Source organism: Heloderma suspectum, chromosome 1, assembly GCF_057233095.1.
Source record: "Heloderma suspectum isolate Gila_16-S chromosome 1, 16-S_ref, whole genome shotgun sequence".
NCBI lineage: Eukaryota > Metazoa > Chordata > Lepidosauria > Squamata > Helodermatidae > Heloderma > Heloderma suspectum.
In genome coordinates this window covers 184,140,542-184,163,114 of record NC_139458.1, presented here as the reverse complement: position 1 = coordinate 184,163,114, position 22,573 = coordinate 184,140,542, and the positions used below count along the sequence as shown (strand labels likewise).

General features: G+C 40.5%; 1 protein-coding gene across 1 annotated transcript in view; it reads right to left on the bottom strand.

Moving 5' to 3' along the window:
- Positions 1-4,411: 4,411 nt before the first annotated feature.
- XIRP2 (xin actin binding repeat containing 2) overlaps positions 4,412-22,573 on the bottom strand; it is a 106,457-nt gene continuing 88,295 nt past the window's right edge. Inside the window, exons 7-9 of the mRNA XM_084812091.1 lie at positions 12,036-21,498; positions 5,716-5,849; positions 4,412-4,498 (exon numbers count right to left, since the gene is read on the bottom strand). Coding sequence (XP_084668217.1) covers positions 5,755-5,849; positions 12,036-21,498 — 9,558 coding nt within the window. The 3' untranslated portion in view covers positions 4,412-4,498; positions 5,716-5,754. The remainder of the gene's footprint in view (positions 4,499-5,715; positions 5,850-12,035; positions 21,499-22,573) is intronic.

Below are 22,573 nucleotides of genomic sequence, written 5' to 3'. Positions count from 1 at the left end.
TGACGTTGATTGGAAATCGTTCGTCAAACATATTAAAATATCAGCTTCTCATGCCTAGCTTAATAGTTTGCACTGTCAACACATTCACCCTGATCCAGGTAGGCCCAGCATATATATGTGCATGATGCTTCTGGCTGTGCATTCCTAGGACGATGAGGAACCACACTTGCAAATGAGTATTATTCATGTGGTTTCTTGATCGCTCCAGCAGGTGCTGCTGCAGATATGCAGCCCTAGTCAGAAAATTGGTGATATAGCACCAACCGGCTGTGGCGAAAGTCAGGGGAGAGAGAATAAATACAGCCTACTCTTCACCCTCCCAAACAGCTGGTCAGGGCTATCTCTGGTTTGAGAAATGAGGCTATATGTGTTCAGTCCAGATAGTGTGCATACATGTAGGTAAAAAAAAAAAGGTAAAGGTGTCCCCAACCAGTCGTGTCCAACTCTAGGGTGCGGTGCTCATCCCCGTTTCTAAGCCGAAGAGCCAGCGCTGTCCGAAGACGCTTCCGTGGTCATATGGCCAGCATGACTGAACACCGAGGTGCACGGAACGCTGTTACCTTTCCCGCCGAAGCGGTACCTATTTATCTACTTGCAATTTCTTGCTTTTGAACTGCAAGGTTGGCAGAAGCTGGGACTGAAGACGGGAGCTCACTCCGTCACGCAGCACTCGGGTCTCGAACTGCTGTCCTGCCGACCTTCCAGTCTGCAGTTCAGCATCTTAACCACTAAGCTACCGCAGCCCCACACACATGTAGGTAGAATGCAGCAATTAATTTTTTAGGTACTCCTTATTTGGGGCATTCTTGTCTCATCATGATGCATGATGTGGAGAAAGTGGCTAGGGACTATTTTTTCTCCCTCTCCCCTGATACTAGAATTCAGTGAAACCGATGAGCTCTGCAGTAGATTAGCACAGTTTGTCAGCACAAGCCAAAGAAAGCTCTTCTTCATGTAACACATAATTAATGTCAAAAATTCACTTTCACAGTGGTGATGGCCACTTACTTATATGGCTTTAAAAGGAGATGAGACAAATTCATGGAGGACAGGTCTATTGGTGGCTATTAACATGATAGCTAAATGGAATCTCTATGTTCAGAGGCAGCATGTAGGGGAACAACATGGAAGGTGTTTTGCCTTCATGTCCTGCTTGTGGGCTTCCAAGAGGCATCTGGTTGGCCACTGTAGGAAACAGGATGTTGGACTAGATGGACCTTTAGTCTGATCCGGTAGGGCCCTTCTTATGATCTCATCATGTATGTTACTTCAGTTATGAGACAGTTTTTCCAGAAAGATATACATTTGAACATTATGCTTTCGGTATCCCTTGATTTTAACGTCCACTGTGAAGTAATTCTAAAACAATTATAATAATTTGCTATTAACAACCTTTTTAAAGAGCACCAGACTTGAAATAAATTCAGAAACTGCATTTTGTAAAGTGCTATTTTATTAGGCCTTGTCAATTGAAAGTAAAGTGCTTTCATGCAAGCTCAACCTAGGAAAACCACTGCTATCCAATACATAAGGTTAGGCATCAAAAGTGCTAATTGTGACTAAGTACATGCAGAATCTAAAACTGAACTGGAGCTTGGTTTACTTTCCCATCACACTGGAATATTTTAGTAAATTAACACTAGCTCCCCAGCTCACCATTTCTGTAGATATTTTTCATGATGTTCTCTCTTCAGGCATTTTCCTTTAAAGTTTTACCTACCTTTAACACACTCTAGTCAAATGTAAGCCAGTTTACGTCCTACTCATTTAAGTGGGAGAAAACTAGCTTCATTGTCTCTCATTGAATTATATGAGATTTGCATTCTGCAATTCTATATCCACTTCCTTGGGTGTAAAACCCATTGAACTCAATGGGACTTAGTTCTGAGTAGACATGTATAGGACTGCAGTGTTAGTCTGCAATCCCATGCACACTTACTTCAAAATAAGTCCCATTTAACTCAGTAGTACATACTTCTAAGGAAACATGGATAGGAACTGGCTGAATAACACTTAACGTTATGCAGGTCATGCTCCTTATTTCTAGTGTTTTGGTGACATAATGTACATACCAGATTCAAAAACTCGAAAGCACATCATATTTCACGATGACCAAAAATGAGGAGCATAATACACAAATGCTGGGAGAACTGATTATGGTGTATTTTGATCATTTATTTTAACCAAGGAACTTGAATATTTCTTTAAAAAAGAAAGAAAGAATGCTATTCCTATAAACTAAGAAAGCAAATGCACGTGCTATATCATGGAACAACAGTTCCTTTACTTAGAGTAAAACAGTCAGTGAAAAAAATAACTTTAGAAATATTTGTCTTCCCCTTAAAGCACACCAGGTGCGTAATCTCCAAGTTGATTATAACAGATAAAGCATATAACTGAAACAGTGCATTGTGAGAGAGTCATATTGTAGCCTGTTCTCAGGGGGCTGGACTCACACATGCATGTTCATCACTTGACTACAACAGTAAGTGATGACTTACATGTGTGAATGGGCCCATCACAGATCTTACGCCACACAGGTGGAGCTCTCATATATCCAATGTTACCTAAAAATGTTACCTTTCCATCTACAACTTTAGCTGTGAGTTACCAAATACTGAGTAAACAGGAGATGTACATGCAAGTATGAAATAGCCCTTAATAAACATAAAGTAAAACTACAGGTTATTTGTGTTCTGAACAGATGAAACCACCTTCAGCTCCCAGGTATACATGAATTCCTATATACTGTGAGCAAATTAACTGTGAATCATTGATAATTTATAGTACATATTAAAGAGTTCTGATGTAACATCAGAGTATTTAAGTTCTTTTAAAAAAATTCTGGTAGCTAATTGGATTAAAAAGTTATATTCCACAAATTATAGATACATAAATATGTAACCACGTTATCCCAAGTAAATTACAAATGTAGCTTGGTCAGTGGAACTGCATTTATTTCTTTTCATCTGACTGTCTGTTTCTTTTCATTTGCTCTCCTGCAATTGGCTGTTCCATCTTGACTTGATCTTCTTGATAAGAAAGAAGAGCTCTACAGCATGAGCTCAGTAAATCTAAGCTCGTACTTGTACCTTCCCAGAACATTTCATCTCTGTGACAGCTATTAATATCATAATCCATACAGTCTTTTGAATGTGGACTGTAAACATTTTTGGTTGTGGCTGTAGAGACAAACAGACCGATGTCATTGTTTCCAGGTAAAAAAGACCTTTCCACATTATCAGATGAAATAGTATTTAACTGTTTGACATGTTTGATTGCTTCCTGAGTGCCCACTAATTCATTATCAAAAGGAAGTGTTGTATTAGCAACTTCCTTTAAATTGATAATATTGCTAGTGCATGGCTTTTGACAGCTGGCATCTTTATTATGTTGTATAAGACTATCTGAGGTATCTTTATGCTTGATGTTTTCTTCAACACCTGAAAGATTTAATACCTTTGAGAAACAGCCCACTTCAGAGTCAGTTATACTAAGCAGTTCTGAATTTACAGTGTGTCGTTCAGGCCTTTCAAATGCATATTCATAGGCTGAGCTCTTTGCATGCCTCAGTTCTGTTAATGGAAAGTGAAAATCACCAGTAGATGCTTCCTGCCTACATATGTTCTGATGTGGAAAAGAAGTGTTGCTGCTGCTGCTGCTGTTGTTGTTGTTGCTGTTGTTTTCATTGTTCGAAGTGCTATCTTTATTATTCTGCAATACAGTTTCATCATCAGTGTTAGTAATGGGTATAATTTCCCCACCATCAGCTTTAAGATTTTCATCTTTCTCCTTTTCAGCACCCTGCATGACTGCATTATCACATTCTTTCACATTCTTTCCACTTTCCTTCTTCTTTTCTGATTCTTCAGCTTCATTCATTTTCCCTTGCACATTTCCATCTCCCCCATTTCTTCCTGCTTCATTTGTCTTTGCGCCAATATTTGTAGGTTCCTTTCCCTTAGACAAAGGAGTGGGAGAGGACTGGTGACTTGATTGTGAGTCAATAGTTTCATCTTTCTTTTTCTCCTCAGTCTCCCAAAGATTGTTTGCTAGCTGATGCTGGTTTCTGTCACCCATGGATAGATTTGTACAGGTTCTGGTGGCCTCTTGTTCAGAAACTTCTGGGGGCCATTTTGGTTTATTAACTTTAACCTCTTCCTCTATAGAGAATGATTTTTTCGGTGTTTCCATAGAAGGAGGCCATGTAATGTTTAATTTGCCCCTATCTGTGTTCTGTTTTAAATTGTCACTCAAAGTTTGACAATGTACTTGCTGACTTCCAGGATGCAAAATTTGATCATTTGGTTTATCCACCTTTGATATGGATAGATTAGCTTCTTTAGCATGAACACAGCCTTTTTGATCTTTGGAAATCCATAATTCTTTATGTTGCTTGTGTCCAAAGCCTTCATCATAATTTCCTTTGGATCTGAAGAGTTGCTTAAAATGGGGTTTGCAGTATATTTTGCCATGGAGAGAAGCATAATTTCCCAAGCTGACAAATCAAAGAGAAAATGTTTTATGGCATCTATCTATCAATCACAAATGCTCCAAGAATATTCAATTTTAGTTGACATTTTTAGGTACCTATAAATAACACTGTCTATAAATACAACCTTAACTCATATCATTTCTGAAAAGAAAGAAATACATTTCATTTAATGTATGATACTGAGAAGAATAAATAATATTGGGTAGGATCCAGACTTAGAGTAGACCACTTGATTTCACTAGGAATATTAAAACATTCACACAGCAGCATTTATATTTTTTAAAAGTGCTGTAGTGTAAATAAAAATAATAATTTAAAAAACATGCTGCCTTTCAATCTGCACCGTTTTGAATATTATTATACTATATTTTGAATATTACTTTCATGAATACATGAAAATTTATTAATTTTCTTTTTGTTTGTTTTGTTTATCTTTTAATTAGCACAAACATATGTTTTAGCCTCCCTTTCAAAAACGTTATTAAAATTATAGCACCTGCATTAAAAAGTGCTTTAGTGAATGCTAAATAATATATTTAAAATGGTGTGCTTACTCAGAACTGTCCCTTCCCTGGTGGGACAGGGAAGGACATAGTGGGAAGTACAAGCTCAAAAAGCAAGTATATGTATATCCCCTATTGCTGTAGTTGCAATTCCATATGTAGGCTTACAGTGGAGAGGCAATGACTGGGTAGAGCTAGGAGGCTCTGCCAACATTGGAGCACCACTAAAGTCCCTCTCTCCCCACTTGAGATAGGTCTCTCTCTCTCTCTCTCTTTCATAAGTAATGCATACGTGAGATTTCCTTCACTGTTCAACCACAGGCATCTCTATTAGTTCCTTGAAAAGTAGGGCATATTTAGTGCCCATGTATTCTTATACTGCAAACATAGCCAGTGGCAAATCACTTTCAGGAGACAAATCAGCTCAATAAATCTTGCCACTTCGATTCTAGTTCTAAGATTTATATCACAATTTTCATCCAGCAATGACAACGTTTTAAAATATGGAGAACCAATATTTTTCTCCTTTGGATGGAGATGTCTGGAGAGAAAAAGATGAGATGACCTGCCAAATGGGCATTCCAGTGACAGAGTTCAGTGGGAAATTCAGGTTTGTTGACTTTTGATCCAGTACCTTGGGTATCACTCATATGAAAACAGATGCCAGCATATGACAATATTTGCATGTCAAAGCTTTAACTGTTCACTTCATCTTACCTTAATTTACTGCCACACTGGTGACATCGAAAACATGATTTATGAAAAGTCTGCTTGTCTGCAACCAGACACTCCATTGGATAAACTCTCTTTTGACAAAGTAGGCATGTTTCCTTTCCCTGAAGTTGCAGTTTCTAGAAATAAATGAGACAGGCTGTCAGTGTTATGTGGTGTTATTAATTTCTTTCTTTCTTCAGGCTATGCACAAAATGTTCCATCATCACTAGAAAAGCTGGAATGCCTGGCTCGCAAATAATTAACACCCAGACCTCCAGTTTAAATGGCCGAATGAACTTCAAGTTACAATGAAACCTGTGCTCCATTCTTGAAAGACTAGGCCGAGCTATATATTTGAAGACACGGGCCATGCTTTAATATTTCAAGACATGGGCCATGCTTTAATATTTCAATAGGAAGAGGGGAAAGAGGAAGCGTGAGTGATTCATGCTTCCTATTTTTAGATTTTCACTGCAACGTGCGAAGCAGGAACTTTACACAGTGAGCTGCACAGTTCTGCATCCTGGGCTCACTCACATCTCATAGGGGAGGGGATACATATGCTCCCCCTTTGCACTTTACAGTGGAAGTACTTTCACTGTGGGTTTTCTACTGACAGAGAAGATCATACATTTTTGAAAGGTCAGAAGCAACAGTGTTGATCAGTAATGCAGACATTTTTATGTTATTTACTTTGGTGAATCAGGCCTATTACAGCTGTGTTGATCCTTTGTGTGGGGATATGACCTGACAACGTGGACGGCTTTAAGCGGGAATTTGACAGCTTCATGAAGAATGGGGCTATCAACGGCTACTAGTCATGGTGGCTGTATGTTACCTCCAGTATCAGAGGGACTGGGTCTCTGTATACCGCTTCCTGGAGAACATGAGCAGGATGGTGCTGTTGCGCTCATGTCCTGCTTGTGGGCTTCCCACAGTCATCTGGTTGGCCACTGTGTGAACAGAATGCTGGATTAGACAGGCCGTTGGTCTGATCCAGCTTGGCTCTTCTTATGTTCTTTTGCTGTAGTTTACCACTATTTTTATGCTGCTGCTTGGGATAGTGCTGGTGCACTGACTGGGAGGTGATGTGTTCCATCCAGGGCTGAGTGAGACCAGCTTGAGCCGTCTTCTAGCTGAAACTGTACAAGAAGTTTCAGCCTTGATGGCAGCAGGCTTTGTGAGGTGGCCTTTGAGGGACACTTCATCAGAACAAGGATGGAATTTCCTTGGAGAGGGGGTTGGTTCATCAATACATTTGGAGAGGGGTTGGTTTTTGGTATGTCCTGCTGAGCTCCATGAACATTTTAGTTGTGTTCATCTGTATATTTATTGCATTTACACTTTATATTGTGGTGATTTATATTGTTGTTATGCTGCTGTTTTGCTATTTGGAGAGTTATTTAATTAGAAATGCTTATATATTAAGTATAGTTCATTGTGAGAAATTATTGAATTATTGTTTTTGTATTCAACTGAATTTGTATTGTTTATTCTTGCATTTATATGCGGTACTTTTGGTATTGATATACTGATTGAAATGTTATACATATGTTTTTGATGCTTGTTTTATTATTGGGAGGAATATAAACATTAAATCAAATCAAATAACTCATGTATTAAGTGCACCGCTGTTCTCATTAACAAGCCTGCATGACAGCATATCAGGGCCAGGGAGGGCAAAGGTATGCATGTTTGGTACATATGTATGTTTGGTGTGTATGTTTGGTACGGCCCATATCAGGGCCAGGGAGGGCAAAGGTATGCATGTTTGGTATGTATACCAAAGGTACGTATACAATTCTGGTCCCTGTTGCTTCTCTCTCCCTAAATGTTTATTCCACTATAACCTCAGCATCTCGGTTTCCTGCTACTTATCTGTGTTGCTTGCAAGGCTGGCTCCAGCCTTGAGGGGACTCTTAGCATCCTGTCCTGTCATGGGTACCCTCCTATGCTGCCCTCCCCCCTGGTGGGCTTAACAAATGAACAGATTTTTTTGTTAAATTGGGTGCCCATGGGCACTACTTTCGGGACCGAGTCACAGGCATCATTGGAGGTTCCTTCAGCTGCCATGTTGGGGGGACTCCTGCTCTAGAGAGCCTTTTTCTGATGCACAGCGGCCTCTAGTCTCCTTCCTTGCACTTCTCAGGATCCAAACTGTTATTCTGGTTTTGTGGTTATACTTGAACAAATGGTTCAGAAATCCAAAAGTTGTAGGATGATATCTTCTGCTACATCCATAACGTCCTTTCACTTTTTTTCAAATATTCTCATTGCACTTAATGTCTTCAGTCACTCCCTCAGTATAACAAATATTTGCACTAGTCTCAATGTAATATTTCTAGCCATGCAATAGTAGTGTCTGTTTCAGTTCTGGGCTCAATTGCAATAAATCCCATTGTACATTGTGAAGCTGTCTTCTGACATGCTTAGGGCTGGGATATAAATCTTTTAAGGCTGCAATCCTATACAAATGTACCTGTGAGCAAGCCTGAGTGGATTTGGTGGGACTGACTTCTGAGTAGACATGTATAGAATTGCACTGGAAAAGCTCTATAGTTTACACTATCACAGACAAAATGACATGAATTTGCATTAATGTATCCACTAAGGGCCCCCTACATGGATCACTGCCTTGTTGTAGCGAAGGGGCTTGTGTAACTCATGAAGCCATAAGCTATGCCATGCAGGGCCACCCAAGACGGACAGGTCATGGCGGAGAGTTCTGACAAAATGTGGTCCACTGGAGAAGGAAATGGCAACCCGCTCCAGTATTCCTGCCAAGAAAACCCCATGGAACATATCACAAGGCTAAAAGATATGATGCTGGAAGATGAGCCCCTCAGGTTGGAAGGTGTCCAATATATTACTGGGGAAGAGCAGAGGGAATTTCCAAGTAGTGCCAGAAAGAGTGAAGTGGCTGGGCCAAAGCCAAAAGGACACTCAGCTGTGGATGTGTCTGGTGGTGAAAAGAAAGTCTGATGCTGTAAAGAACAATATTGTTTAGGAACCTGGAATGTCAGATCAATGAATCAAGGTAAGCTGGAGGTGGTCAAACATGAGATGGCAAGATTGAACATCGACATCTTGGGAATCAGCAAACTAAAATGGACAAGCATGGGCAAATTTAATTCAGGTGACCATCATCTCTACTACTGTGGGCAAGAATCCCTTAGAAGAAATGGAGTAGCACTCATAGTCAATAAAAGGGTGGGAAAAGCAGTACTGGGGTACAATCTCAAAAACGATAGAATGTTCTCAGTACGAATCCAAGGCAAACCATTCAGCATCATAGTAATTCAAGTCTATGCCCCAACCACTGAGGCCAAAGAAGCTGAGGTTGATTGGTTCTATGAAGACCTACGACACCTTCTAGAACTAACACCAAAAAAAGATGTCCTTTTCATCATAGGGGATTGGAATGCTAAAGTAGGAAGTCAAGAAATCACCAGGATAACAGGCAAGCATGGCCTTGGTATACAAAATGAAGCAGGACAAAGGCTAATAGAGTTTTGCCAAGAGAACACGCTGATCATAGCAAACACTCTTTTCCAACAGCACAAGAGGCGACTCTAAACATGGACATCACCAGATAGTCAAGATCGAAATCAGATTGATTATGTACTTTGCAGTCAAAGATGGAGGAGCTCTATACAGTCAGTAAAAACAAGACCTGGAGCTGACTGTGGCTCAGATCATGAGCTTCTTGTTGCAAAATTTCAGCTTAAATTGAAGAACGTAGGGAAAACCACTAAACCATTCAGGTATGACCTCAATCATATCCCTTATGAATATACAGTGGAGGTGATGAATAGATTTAAGGGATTAGACCTGATAGACAGAGTGTCTGAGGAACTATGGACAGAGGTCCATAACATAGTTCAGGAGGCAGCAACTCAATCCATCCCAAAGAAAAAGAAATGCAAGAAAGCCAAGTGGCTGTCTGATGAGGCTTTACAAGTAGCTGAGGAAAGAAGGGAAGCGAAAAGCAAGGGAGAAAGGGGAAGATATAACCAACTGAATGCAGATTTCCAGAGAATAGCAAGGAGAGACAAGAAGGCCTTCTTAAATGTACAATGCAAAGAAATCGAGGAAAACAATAGAATGGGAAAGACTAGAGATCTCTTCAAGAAAATTGGAGATCTCAAGGGAACGTTTTGTGCAAAGACAGGCATGATAAAGGACAAAGAAGGCAGGGATCTAACATAAGCAGATGAGATTAAGGAGAGGTGGAAAGAATACACAGAAGAACTATACAGGAAAGATCTGAATGTCCCTGATAGCCATGATAGTGCGGTCACTGAACTTGAGCCGGACATCCTAGAGGGTGAAGTCAAGTGGGCCTTAGGAAGCATTAGTAACAACAAAGCTAGTGGAGATGACAGTATTCCAGCTGAGCTATTTAACATCCTAAAAGATGATGCTGTTAAAGTGCTGCACTCAATATGCCAACAAATTGGAACACTCAACAGTGGCCACAAGACTGGAAAGGTCAGTTTACATTCCAATTCCAAAGAAGGGCAATGCCAAAGAGTGTTCAAACTACCGTACAATTGCACTCATTTCACATGCCAGCAAGGTGATGCTCAAAATCCTACAAGCTAGGTTTCAGCAGTATGTGAACCGAGAACTACCGGAAGTACAAGCTGGGTTTCAAAGAGGCAGAGGAACTAGAGATCAACTTGCCAACATTCGCTGGATCATGGAGAAAGCAAGAGAATTCCAGAAAAACATCTATTTCTGCTTCATTGACTATGCTAAAGCCTTTGATTGTGTGGATCGCAACAAACTGTGGCAAATTCTTAAAGAGATGGGAGTACCAGAGCACCTTACCTGTCTCCTGAGAAACCTGTATGAGGGTCAAGAAGCAACAGTAAGAACCAGACATGGAACAACCGATTGGTTCAAAATTGGGAAAGGAGTACGACAAGGCTGTATATTGTTGCCCTGCCTATTTAACTTATATGTAGAGTACATCATGAGAAATGCCAGGTTGGATGAATCACAGGTCGGAATTAAGATTGCTGGGAGAATTATCAGCAACCTCAAATATGCAGACGATACCACCCGAAAGCCAGAAAGCGAAGAGGATCTCAAGAGCCTCTTGTTGAGGGTGAAAGAGGAGAGTGCAAAAGCTGGTTTGAAACTCAACATTAACAAAATGAAGATCATGGCATCTGGCCCCATCACTTCCTGGCATATAGAAGGGGAAGAAATGGAAGCAGTGGCAGATTTTATTTTCTTGGGCTCCAAGGTCACTGCAGACGGTGGTAGCCATGAAATTAAAAGATGCTTGCTCCTTGGGAGGAAAGCTATGGCAAACCTAGACAGCATAGTAAGAAGCAGAGACATCACCTTGCCGACGAAGGTCTGTCTAATCAAAGCTATGGTTTTCCCACTAGTAACGTATGGCTGTGTGAGCTGGACTATAAGGAAGGCTGAGTGCCGAAGAATTGATGCGTTCGAACTGTGGTGCTGGAGAAGACTCTTATGAGTCCCCTGGACTGCAAGGAGGTCAAATTAGTCCATTCTAAAAGAAATCAACCCTGACTGCTCCTTGGAAGGACATATACTGAAGCTGAAGCTGAAATATTTTGGCCACCTAATGCAAAGAGAAAAGTCACTGGAAAAGACCCTGATGCTGGGAAAGACTGAAGGTAAAAGGAGAAGGGGATGGCAGAGGATGAGATGGCTAGATAGCATCACGGATGCAATGAATATGAACTTGAGCACGCTCCGGGAGAGAGCGCAGGACAGGAAGGCCTGGCGTGCTATGGTCCATGGGGTCACAAAGAGTGGGACACAACTTAACGACTGAACATCAATCCACTAAGGGCACACTCTACTCAAAAGTGGTCCTACACTAGCCACTTGGAAATGAATGGAAACTACACAAGATCACATTGTATTGAATATGCCATGCAAAGCCAAAATCCTTCATTCAGTTTAATTCCAAAAAAGCGCACCAGCATACATCTTTTAACAAAAACACATTTGGCGAGGTGTTAATTTTTTCACTTAGCAGAATTCAAATATATTTACCTTTGTCAAAATAAAACCTCAAACTCTTTCAGTACCGGTTAGTCACATGCTTAGCATGTATAAGGCACATGCCTTTGGAAAAGGAAGAAAGAATAAAGATTTCTGAGAGAGAGGGTGGGGTGGGGTGGGGTGGGGACAAAGACAAGTGAAGAAGTGTTAGTTGCAGTTATGTCACTTCACCCTTCAAATTACATATTAATTGCACAATCTGTTTCATTGCCTTGGTGCCATACTTTTTAGAGCTGTAAAAAACTTCCTTCACACCTTGCATGCTTATTTACCACTTATAAACTCTGCTTCCTCGCGGAAGCTGCTCTGCACTTCTGCTTCAGCAGCTTCTGACACGGTGTAGCCAAGACTTTTAAATACTCGCTCACTTTCTTGCCAAGTCTTCTGAAAATTTCTTAGCAGTTCTTCTGGTGAATCAGTAGCAGAAATATCCAAGATGTGCCCTGAGATCACATCTTCATACGTTGGAGGTGCACGTTTGAAGCCAAATCCTCCGGACTGCATCCCATTGACACTTCGTGATGTGGAGGTGGAAGTTCTCGATTCAGCGACCGTGTTCTCAAAGGAGCCCAGGCCTGAAGAGCATTTGGCATGAGACGTTGCATCAAAGCACACCATGGGTTCGAAGGGATGCTCTTTAATGACATGTTGCTTTTGCTTTGGTTCTCTTTGCCGCTTGACCGGAGACTTTTGGAAACTATCTTTTCGCTTTTCACACTCTTGAGAAATTTCACAACATTCATCCTTTCTAAACCTGTGCCTTTCTTCCTTTATTTTGCCACCGATGACACCATTTTCAACATACCTTTTTGTGGATTTCACCTCCGCTATTGGCTTATTATTAAATGTTCTTGCCACTATATCTATTTTATCCTCACTCTCATTGCCCAGTCTTTCAGGTACATCTGGTTCCTTCCTTATGTGAACCATCTGCTCAGATGCTTCAAACCTATGCACAAGTCCTTTAGGATCAGCCTTAGGAGCCTCAGATGTCTGAGTAATGGAAATAGGGTCTAAATTTTGTCTACATGGCTCTAGGCCTTCTGGAATGTTTCCTCTCTTTTTGGAGATGTACATTTTGCTTGTTTCAGATTCTTTGTGAGCTTCTTTCATTTGCTTCACTGTACCAGCAGTTCCATGTGATTCATTTACAGGTGACATTTTTGAAGATGAAACATCAGATTGTCGTGTCTCAATCTTGATTTGTCGACGGAGTGTCGCAGGAGATTTAACAATCTCTGACCTTTTTTCCACAATGGGAATTGGGGTTACTGATCGATTTTGTGTTGCTCCTTGAGACAGTTTTACGGTGGTGTCTTTAAGCTTGGCAAGTTGCTCAGAACGGCTCCTTGGAGGGGATGGAGAGAGGCAGGCAGCTGGCTGCTGTATCTTACATGTTGGGGTAGCAGACAGGGGACGAGGTGATGGTGGAACTGGAGAACTTTCCCTTTGGACAGGAGATGAGAGCTCCCTGAAAGGGGATTCGATACGTCTAGATTCAATTGTAATGTAAGTTGGTGAGGGTGCTCGCATTCTTAGGGATGGTGAAGATGTTTCGATTTCTGAAAATCTGTGTGTGCTCACTTGCTGCTTTATTTCTTGATGTGCCATTGTGTCTTTGATCATTCCTTTCATCTTCTGTGAATCTTTCCTGGTAGAGCCAATGCTTACTTTAGCTATTTTCTGTGCTGATCCTCCAACTCTAAGAGAGTCTTTTCTAGATTTTAGGGGCTTTGTGGAAATCATGACTGTCTGGATTGCATCTTCGCATGACTCAAGCATTTTGGCAGCTTGATCTTTAATAACCAATAATACTTCTTTCATCTTTTCAACATTATTTTCTTGTGCAATGTAAATTAAGCTTTGCTTCCTTTCTTGTTCTACCAACCATTCTGGAATAACATTCAGGAAGGTCTGAAATGTTTTGATTCCATTTTTATTTGGCTCAGTTTCAAACTCCTTCACCCTGGACAATACCTGCTGTACCTCCTCACGTTTCCGCAAGAATGATAATATATCTACAGAGCTTTTCTCATTACTTTGTGGTGATTCTCTTGGTGAACTGGATGATAATTTCCTTTTCTGTGTAAGCTCTTGTTTAGGCTCTGCTGCCTTAAGAACGCCTTTTTTCTGTTGCATTATCTTTTCCCTGGCACATTCCCTTCCTTGTAGAGTACTGTTTTCCTGGGACAGTTTTTTATTTTTGATGTTCCTATCTGAAATAAGAGTTTTCTCCTGTTCAGAAGTCAAAGTCTGTGACTCCTGATGTATATCAATTATCTTTTGCTTGACCATTTTTTCTGATTTATTGCTAACCTCTTCTTGTTTTCTTTGAATTACTACTTTCTCTTCTTTAGGGCAAGCAATTACCTGCCTCTGCCTTCTTCCCATAGCCAAAGAGACTCTTTCTTGTTTAATTTCGTCTTTCTCCATTTCCTTCCTTTGAACTAGCTGTTGTTTCATTTCATTGGATTCGGTGTCCTGTACTTCATGCCTGCCTTCTTTGAATTTTAAAAGTGGGTTTTCCGTGTGTATCTTCTCATCAACATTCACATGATGATTTGCCTTTATAGTGCTTTGCTTTTTTCTAATATTGCTTACATTTTCTTTCTGTTTTTCTTGAATGTGTTGCTTCACAGCATTCTGGATGCTAGTTGCATCTTGCTTTTTGTGTGTCACAGAATCCTTGTGGGTTTCATGTAAGCTTTGATCTAAAGCAGGAAGCTTGATAGTTCTAACTTTGAAAGTAGGGGACACAGTTTTACTTTTCGACAGATGCAAATGCTTCTCGTTTTGGTGCTGCTCTTTCTTTTGCATAGTATGTTCTTTGTGGGTCTGTACCTTCTGAGAAGATACACAGTGTTTTGTAAGATTTTGGGACTCGTGGACTGCCTTTTTTCTAATGTGCTCTTCTGCTGAGATTTTTAAGTTGTTTTTGGACTGTTCAGCTGTTGCTTTGTATTGCACAGGTTGAGGTTCATCGTTTTGCAATCCCACAGCTTGTGTCTTCACCTTACATTCAGGCTCAGCAGGCATATCTGGAGCTGCTGAGGATGGTGGACCTTGCAGGGGTGTTTGATACTGTTCATCTGGTTTTAGTACTGGCATACAATATTCTGACCCTGTCTGAACAGAACTTCCCCACGTTTCACTGTTTCTTCTCATAATCAGTTGACAAACATCTCTGGCTTGCTTTTGCTCCAGCTCTTCCTTTTGCTGCCTGAATTTTTCTTCCGCAATCATTAAAGGGGTTTTAAATTTCCTTACATAAGGCTTAGGCTTCATTTGTGTGGCCTCTGCTGGAAGGGAAGGTGACCTAACAAGTGGAAATGTGCTTGTTTCCTTCATTGCTGATGTCTCCAGCTTGATTGCTTCCGTAACAGATGCAGGCCTTCTAATCTCTTCCGTTTTTGTGCAGACCGAGTCCTCTCTCTTTTCATGGCTAACCATTTCCCGCATCATTGTACTCTCTGTTTCTTCTTCCATTGTTTTTGTCATATTATTTTCTTTCTGTATCTGAACAATATTTGGTTGAATTTTCTGAGCTGTTTTAGGCGAGCTTTCATCTAACTCTTTTGCAACTTCTGTCTGAGGATGTTTCTTGATGTATGGCCCCCTGCCAGGTTTAATGCCAACATGAGGATGAATGGATGTTTGCAATAGTTTCTCTAGGTCTTTGAGGAAATGGTCTTTCTTCTGTTTTGGCTGAAAAATAACAGAGGACTGAGGAAGAGGTGGTGGAGTCAAAGCAGATGCCAGTCCACATTCATATTTGTCTTCTGGCAGAGGTGGGGGTGGAAGAGGAAAATGCTCACACTCAGTTTTAGCCTGCCTTATTGGTGGTGGAGGTGAAGGAAACCCTTGTCTGTCAGAATCCATCATTAAATGAGTTAGAGGAGGAGGAGGTGGTGGAAGAGGGAAGTCAGCTTCAGAGGAAGTGACTGAAGGTGGTGGTGAAGGAGGAGGTGGAGGCAGGGGCGGAGAATCAGTTTCTGATCTGTCCAGGCCCTTAGGGTTCTTGTTTGGATTCAGGGGATTTTTCACCAGATCTCTGAAGTTTAACTCAGCAGCTTCCACCTTAGCCTTTCCTCTGAACCTCAACATGGATTTCTCATTTTGCTGGATAATGTTACACTTCTGCTTCCTTTCAGCTTCTTTAAATTGGCTGTGCATTTCCTGTGTGACTTTGACTTTTTGATTAGTTTTTATATTCTGTTCTGATGCCATGGAAACCTCAGCTTGGCTTGCCTTAACATTATTTTTCATCTCGTTGCAAACCTCCTTTGAATGCTGAGATTGTTTTCTGTCTTGCCGCACCTCTAGTGTTTGAAAATGACTGGCTGCTTTGGAAATCATGCCAGTTGACATGTTGACTGGTTGCTCTGCACCTCTTTGACTGGAGCTGTGATCACATGTGGACAGTGTTGATTTTTCTTTCATCTCCTCTTGACGGTTCAAGTCAAAATGTTCTTCATCTTTACGTTCATGAAATACATTCCGTTTCTTTCCAGTAATTTGTTTTGCAGACTGCACAACACTAGATGAACTGTCTTTCCTCGGTATTCTGCTTGCCTCTGATTTGTCTGTTCCTTCATTCTTCTGAACATTACTATAAAAAGTAGATTGATCGATCACATATTGATCAGTATGACTCTTTGCTTCCCTTTTGGCAATGTTCTGGAATCTGACTTTGTCCATAGGCTTATCTGCTTTTTCACTGAACTCGTATTGGGAATTAGATAAACACTTCACATTTCTCTTATCTGCCTCGTGTGCCTTGGTGCTCTGTTTCTGATCCAAATGGATTGCTTTGTTATCTTCAGTGAGGATGCTCTTCTTTTCAAACTTCATTCCTTCATGATGTTCCTGATGAGATTTAATATTATTCTGTAAGCGCTCAGTTCCATTAACTTCGTTCTTGACTAATTTTTGAGATGGCTTAAACAGCATCTTGTTGGTTCTTTTCAGGTCTCTCTCAGTGTCTGTTTGGTGTTGTATTGTTTTTCTTTCTGCAGAGGCTTCTAGTAAGCTCTCTGCAGCACCTTGAATATCTTCTCTGGCCATTTCATCTCTACCTACTTCCTTGAAAGACTGTTCAACTGCTTTTAAAGACCTCAATGTGGACTCAAAGTCACTTCGAACAACATCTTCTCTCAAGAGTTCATTTTTTGTGTGCATTGCTTTCTCCAGAGATTCAATCGCCTGCTTAATATCGCCAGGGATGACATCAGGTTTTTCTGTTTCTTTCAGGTGATAAGCTGATTCTTTAAGGGCCTTCAGGATTGCAAGAATGTCAGCTTTTATAATTTCTTCCTTCTCTGTAATAGTTGTTTGATTTATGGCCTGACTGAGAGAATTTAAAGCTGCCTTCAGATCACCTTTTATAATTTCTTCTTTGCATACATGACAAGATGTATTTTGTGGCTCTGTCATAAAGATCTTAACTGCATTACACACATCTCCAGGGATGATGTCAGTTTCGTTAACTGTCCGTTGAATTTGAGACTTCTTTTTCTTAAGTAACAGTTTTGTGCCTTCCACATCACCCCCAATTATTTCCTCTTCCTCTTCTTGATCCCTTCTTGCAGATGTTTCATTTGTTCCTGTCTGGAGTAGTTTCAAATAATCCAGAGCCCCAGCTTCTATGCATGTTGTAAAAAACTGAACATTGCCCCTTTCTGAATCATCTGTTTTAGGTCTTTCTGATATTTCATTATTCATTGCAGAGGAGAGAAGGGTGTGAATCGTACGCTTCACATCGCCACCTATAACTTCATCTTGCTCTATTTTATTGTTTTCCTTTTTGTGAAAAAGAGAATGGACTGTCATGTTAATATCTCCCCTCTCATTTTCCTGAATTAAAATTCCACGTGTTGCAGAGCTATCCTTATTAAAAAGGTTGTTTATTGCTTGCTGTATATCACCGCTCACCACCTCTTCCTTTTCAACGTGAACATCTGTTGATCTTTTCAGCAACTGCTCTTTGGTCAAATTCACATTGCCCCTTTCATCTTCATTGACCTTAGTTTCCCTTTCGACAGTGCTTGGTTTAGACAGCAAGTTCAACACGATGTGTGCTAGATCCCCTCTAACGATCTCTTCTTTTTGTACCTCAGGAGCCTCCCAATTCATCAGTTTATATTTTGCCATTCGGACGTCTCCAATTTCATTTGCCTCCGAGATAATTCCATGAGATTCTACAACTGTGTGAGAATAAAGTTCTTTTAAAGTTTCCTTCACACTTTTCCCTACGATTTCTTCCTTTTCAACCTTACTTTCATTGAATTCATGGAAAGGGGTTGTTTCAAAAAGCCATGTTGTGGTCTTCACATCTGCCTGCGGAATTTCTTCCTTATCTATTTTTGTGTCGCTTTCATCAGTTTCCTTAATGGAGTCTAGGGGCTGGTTTTCAAAAAGCCACACTGCATTCTGAACACCACCTTCTTGCACATCTTCTTTTGTTACTGTCTTGACATCTTTATACTTGGACCCCTCTCCTCTAATTTCGTCGATGGTATGTGTTTCAAATAACCAAGTAGATGTTTTGACATTGCCTTGCTGTATTTCACTGACACTCACTGTTCTTACATACATGCCTCCGCGGGTTTCTTCAGATTCAAATAATTTCTTATTGGCTTTCACATCACCACCCTGGACACTGTCAACTGTGGGAATGATGATTTTTTCCTCATCTGAAATGGCATCCAGTGGTTGCGTTTCAAATCGGTATCTGACTGAGCTAACATCTCCTTTCTGAATATCTTCCTGGGTGACTGATTTTATAATATACACATTATCTGATTTGTTTATTGATCCTAAAGGCTTAGTTTCGAACAGCCACCGAGTCCCACGTACATCTCCGTGAATAACTTCTTCCTTTTTAACAGTAGTCACTTCATGATAATACCCTTCTTTGTCTTGAATTGCATAGAGTGGCTGGGTCTCAAAGAGCATTCTGTAGCTTTTCACATCTCCCTTTGTTATTTCTTCTTCACTAATGGTTTTCTTTGTGCTTTCTACATCTACAGAAGATTCATCTTTAATCTGGTCCAAAGAAAATGTTTCGAAAATGCAGCAGCCTTTTCTCACATTTCCACCCTGGATGTCTGTAACAGTTTTTGCGGAGGTCCTTTCTCCTTCATGCTCTGTTAATTCATCTAGAGACTGATTCTCAAAAAGCCAGCAGCAACGCAAAACATTGCCTTTCTGTATATCTTCACTCTGTATAGTTTTAATTTTGTTCAAAACTTCCTCCGAGCTGAAATTTATTGAGTCTAATGATTGGTTCTCAAACTTATACTTCATAGTTGAGACATCTCCAGGCTGGATATCGATTTCCACAACTCGCTTCAGTTCTTTGTCTTCTTCTCCTTGTATATTTTCTAGCTTTTCAGTCTCAAAAAGGAAACACGCTGTGCGGACGTCGCTACCCTGAATGGCCTCCTGTTCCACTGTGTGTAGTTTTGTGGCTGTTTCTGATTCTTCCCCTATTGCATCAAGAGGCTGGGTTTCAAAAAGCAGGGTACAGGTTTTGACATCTCCTCTATGTATCTCTTCAGTATCTGTCACTACCTTCTCTTTGTCATACAGAGTTTCCATTGGCTGAGTTTCAAATAGCCACCTGCATGTTTTTACATCCCCCTTGACAATTTCTGTTGTCTCCATTTGTTCTTTGCTTTCTTCATCTTCCACATTGCTAAAATATTTAATGGAGTCAAGAGGCTGAGTTTCAAACAGCCACTTAGCTGTTTTCACATCACCTGACTGTACTTCTTGTGAAGATATCCCTTTGATAATCTCAATCTTTTCAATACTCTCATCAAACTGGTCAATGGGCCTTGTTTCAAAGAGCCACCTGCAGTTTCTGACATCCCCTCTTACAACCTCTTCTTGTCGAATTGTTTTAACTTCATGATACTTTCCAAGGCTATCCTGGATTGCATATAATGGAGTTGTCTCAAAAACAGCTTTATTTAATTTTACCACACCCCTCGTTACACCTTCAATGTGAATTTTATGAGAGTCATCATGTTTACTTAAATGGCATGTTTCAAATGCGTTTTTGCGGCTGCTCACATCTCCCTTGCCAATTTCCTCCAGTTTCACAGTCCTTATGAATTCTTTTCTTTCCTCCCTGATCTGTTCAAGAGGCTGAGTCTCAAAAATCCATTTCTGATGCCTCACATCCCCTTTTTCTTCCTCAGTGGCAGCCGTTTTTTGAAGCTTTCCAACTTCTGGGCTGTCCTTTAGCATATCCATTGGCAATGTTTCAAATAAGTGTTTAGTGGTATTTACATCCCCTCCTATTATTTCTTCTGTGGGTAAAAGATTTGTATCTTCACTTTCTTTTAGGGTATCAAGAGGCTGAGTCTCAAAAAGCCAACATTTTCTGCAGACATCAGTGCCTACAATGATGTCTTTTTCCACAGCAGATTCTTCAGAGTCCTCTTTAATAGTATCCAAAGGCTGGGTTTCAAATAACCATTTTGCCCTGCCCACTTCACCTTTGATGCTTTCCTCCATTGAAATTCCACGGACAACTTTGATTTCCATGGAATCTTTGTTGATTGTGTCTAGAGGCTGCGTTTCAAACATCCAGCGTACTGTTCTGACATCTCCTCTCTCAAGATCTTCTCTATGGACAGTTTTAATCTCGAGCATTTGGCCTAAATTGTTTCTAATTACATACATAGGTAGAGTTTCAAAATGCCTTATGCTTCTTTTCACGTCTCCTTTAATCTCCTTTAGTTCAGATCTGAGCTGCAGCAACTTAGCTTCATCCACTGAATAAAGCTGTCCAAGACTATCCAGATGCTGGGTTTCAAAGATATACCTCACTGTTTTGACATCTCCTCCAGTGATTTCCTTAATGAAGGTCTCATCAGATTCTTCTTTCTCATGGTGAATTTTATTCATTGAGTCCAGTGGCTGAGTTTCAAACATCCAAGTAGCTGTGCGGACATCTCCTCGAGCCAGTTCGGGAATTTTGTCTTCACTTTCTGTGTTGTCTGGAGAATGTGTACCCAATGCATCCATGGGTTGTGTTTCAAACATCCAAGTAGTATACTTAACATCTCCTCCTGCAATGATTTCTTGATCTGCAATGCTTTTAGTATTGCTTGGGTCAGGGGATTCATCCTTGATTGAATCCAGAGGCTGATTCTCAAAGATCCACCTCATAGACTGGACTTCTCCCTTTAGGATTTCATCCCATTCCAAATACTCTCTTTCTGGGCTCATGCACTTCTGAGGGCTGCTTTCTGTGTTTTCAAAGACGTACCTAACCTGACGTACATCTCCTGCTACTGAGCTACCTATCTCAGTGTCACTACTAGAGACTATCTCAGAAACATCATTGAAGTAATCTTTTTCTAAATTCTTTCTCAATTCTGGGTGAATGTGTTTATATAAGCGCTTTAATTCATAAAGATTTCTTTGCTTAGAATACAAGTCTTTGGGAAGAGGTTGCTTTGATGGAGAGGGAGAGGATTCAGGGGACTGGGAAAATGCTGTCACTTCAGATGGAGCCTGTAATAAGTCTGGAGATGGCGGAGGTGGAAATTCCTCTGTACTGCCATATTTAGAAGAGTTGCTGTAGGCTGCAGCTGAAGCAGCTGATGCATATTCTGTTTTCCTCGCCATATACATTTCCCGTTGTCTACTGGAAGAAGCAGATTCAGCAGAAGAGGAAAAGGCTGCTGAAGGCCAGACCAAGTCTTGATACTCATTTTCAATCTTTAGGGGATAAAATTAGGATTTTTTTAAAAAAGCAAACTATTTTCCAGGCCATAATTTGGTATTCATACAATACAGTTAACTCAGTTGTGTGAAGAGCTAAGCAACAGGAGTTTTCAAAGGGGATTAAATTCCTTATTTAATCCAGATAATACTTACACGCAACAGGTCATTTAATATACCCTGTGAACTATGATGTAATTCACCCATAGCTTTCTCAACTGCCAACAGCTAGTTTATACCTATGTTTCATTTATCTACACTAAAGTATATGCACATTCCATTCCTAGAGAATCTAGATATTGTCTGCTTTTATCTCATTTCAACAGATGTAGTAGCAGTGGGTTCTCAGTTTTTTTTAAATAAGAATTGGAAGTAGACAGAACACAGAGCATGCAGCAAGGGCACAAGAATTTAATGATACAAAAAGGAATACTTTAAAGAGTAATACTATTTCTATAGATGGGTGTTTATCAAAGGATACACTGAAGGACGTTACAATATTCAAGATGATTTCTGTTAAATATAATGTAATGTGCAAACTGCTCGTAAACAGCTCAGTCCTATGAGTTGGTGGTTCATGGGATTATGCTTATGGATCCCAACATTGGGATGATGCACTAACAGATAGACAGGGACACAGGAATACATTCCCACCCTCGCCAGGAATACAGTCCCACTCTGCCCCGCAGCACACTAGCCATCTGTGCAATCAAAGGGAACTTGCGTAATCCGGTCTCATTATTTCTTTGCAGTAAGGACTTGGAAGGCAAAACTGCTGGCAGTCTCCATCCTGCATGCCAGAGATCAGAGGACACTTTGGGCAGTATCCAATGGGCTTATGCAGTTGACTCAGCATGCATGTAAATGACCTCTAACGCTATGCTAATGGCATAGTTTTCCAGGGAAATCTGTTGCACCAGCTTACACTATTGGCATTGCGCTAGAGGTCACTGACACTAGTGCCACCTGTTGCATAAGTACAATGACCCTGTTGGATACTGCTCTTCAGTAGTAACCATTGCTTGCCCTGCTACTATCAAAACTGTCCCCAGAGGACTGAAGCATAGATCGC